At 48.5% G+C, this 2342-nt stretch overlaps 1 protein-coding gene across 1 annotated transcript in view; it reads left to right on the top strand.

Annotated features, from left to right (window-relative positions):
- Positions 1-942: 942 nt before the first annotated feature.
- LOC311248772 (heart- and neural crest derivatives-expressed protein 2-like) overlaps positions 943-2342 on the top strand; it is a gene marked incomplete at its 5' end in the record, with an annotated part of 20098 nt that continues 18698 nt past the window's right edge. The window contains 7 exon segments of the mRNA XM_084339603.1: positions 943-1185; positions 1187-1267; positions 1269-1355; positions 1357-1473; positions 1475-1502; positions 1505-1560; positions 1562-1636. Coding sequence (XP_084195729.1) covers positions 943-1185; positions 1187-1267; positions 1269-1355; positions 1357-1473; positions 1475-1502; positions 1505-1560; positions 1562-1636 — 687 coding nt within the window.

The following is a 2342-nucleotide window of genomic DNA, read 5'->3' as shown; positions in this document are numbered from 1 at the left end:
AGTGAGTAGTGGTACCTTTATTATTAATACGCTGATCGATCCAATAGGTCAACGACACATCAGTATAATCAGAGAGACCTGCCGGGCCTCGGGTGGAGACTATAGATTTAGACTAGTTAGTCAGAACTATAGACTAGTTAGTCAGAACTATAGCCTAGTTAGTCAGAACTATAGACTAGCTAGTCAGAACTATAGCCTAGTTAGTCAGAACTATAGACCAGTTAGTCAGAACTATAGACCAGTTAGTCAGAACTATAGACTAGTTAGTCAGAACTATAGACTAGTTAGTCAGAACTATAGCCTAGTTAGTCAGAACTATAGACCAGTTAGTCAGAACTATAGACTAGTTATCAGAACTATAGACTAGTTAGTCAGAACTATAGACTAGTTAGTCAGAACTATAGCCTAGTTAGTCAGAACTATAGACCAGTTAGTCAGAACTATAGACTAGTTATCAGAACTATAGACTAGTTAGTCAGAACTATAGACTAGTTAGTCAGAACTATAGACTAGTTAGTCAGAACTATAGACTAGTTATCAGACTAGTTAGTCAGAACTATAGACTAGTTATCAGACTAGTTAGTCAGTCTATAGACTAGTTATCAGACTAGTTAGTCAGTCTATAGACTAGTTATCAGACTAGTTAGTCAGACTATAGACTAATTATCAGACTAGTTAGTCAGGACTCGTCACTGAAGGCGCCGATGGGGACATCATCATCATCATCATCATCATCATCATCATCATCATCATCATCATCATCATCTCTAGTCTGAGAACATCTGGATTCAACAGCAGCAGCTGCCCTCAAACCGGATAGAAGCTGCTATAAGGACCCCGAACGGGCACCGGGCGCGTGTGCGTGCGTGTGTGTGTGTGCCCGTGCGTGTGTGTGCCCGTGTGTGTGTGTGTGCCCGTGTGTGCGTGCCCTCGGCAGGCACCATGAGTCTGGTCGGACCCTTCCCCCACCACCCCGTGATGCACCATCACGACAGCCCACTACAGCTTCCACACCACCCGGCGGGCCGCTGTCACGAGGACGCCGGGGGGGGCGGGCCTCCGTACTTCACCGGCTGGCTCATCAGCCACGCGGCGGCGGACCTGTCGCCCGGCACCGAGTACAGCCTGGCGACCAGCTACAGCCCCGAGTACCCCCCCCCCCGCCGCCGGCGGCGGCGGCAACAGCAACAATAACAACAGCAACAACAACAGCAGCAGCTCGCCGTCGGGACACCACCACCACCACTACGGCGGGCCCGGGGGGCGGCATGGTGCCGGTGAACGGCAACCCGGCGGTGGGCATGCACCACATGCACCCGCACCACCACGCGCACCACGGCGGGGGGGCACGGGGGGCCGCGGCCGGTGAAGCGGAGGCCCACGGCGAACCGCAAGGAGCGGCGCAGGACTCAGAGCATCAACTCGGCGTTCGCGGAGCTGCGGGAGTGCATCCCCAACGTGCCGGCGGACACCCAAGCTGAGCAAGATCAAGACGCTGCGGCTCGCACCTCCTACATCTCCTACCTGATGGACATCCTGGACAAGGAGGAGCAAGCAGCTGGAGGGGGGCAGCGAGGCCTTCAAGGCGGAGTTCAAGAAGACGGAGGCCAAGGAGGAGCGGAGGAAGCGGGAGCCGGTAAGAGAGAGAGGGGGGTTATGATGATGATGAGGGGGGGGGGGGGGACCCTGGTGTAAACAAGACGAGCGTCTTTCTCTGGTCTGGTCACTGTGTATTGAGCCGTACTGTATTGTACTGTACCCGTTCTGCAGTCTGTTGATAAAGTGTTCAATCAATCAATCGATCAAGGAGCGCTCCGTTATACTGATGTGAGAGAGAGGGTTTAGAGACGTTAGCGTTCTGGAAAGAACAACGGCACCTTTAGAAATAGAGCTAATTACTCCCTGTGTGAAAAATAGCAACTTTATAAATAGCAAAGGACTCCCTATAATAAAAAAGAGCACCTTTATAAATAGCAAAGGACTCCCTATAATAAAAAATAGCACCTTTATAAATAGCAAAGGACTCCCTATAATAAAAAACAGCACCTTTATAAATAGCAAAGGACTCCCTATAATAAAAAAGAGCACCTTTATAAATAGCAAAGGACTCCCTATAATAAAAAATAGCACCTTTATAAATAGCAAAGGACTCCCTATAATAAAAAACAGCACCTTTATAAATAGCAAAGGACTCCCTATAATAAAAAAGAGCACCTTTATAAATAGCAAAGGACTCCCTATAATAAAAATAGCACCTTTATAAATAGCAAAGGACTCCCTATAATAAAAATAGCACCTTTATAAATAGCAAAGGACTCCCTATAATAAAAAATAGCACCTTT

Source organism: Notolepis coatsorum (genome assembly GCF_963971535.1).
Source record: "Notolepis coatsorum genome assembly, contig: SCAFFOLD_1354, whole genome shotgun sequence".
Taxonomy (NCBI): domain Eukaryota; kingdom Metazoa; phylum Chordata; class Actinopteri; order Aulopiformes; family Paralepididae; genus Notolepis; species Notolepis coatsorum.
This window is presented reverse-complemented; position numbering and strand designations above follow the sequence as displayed.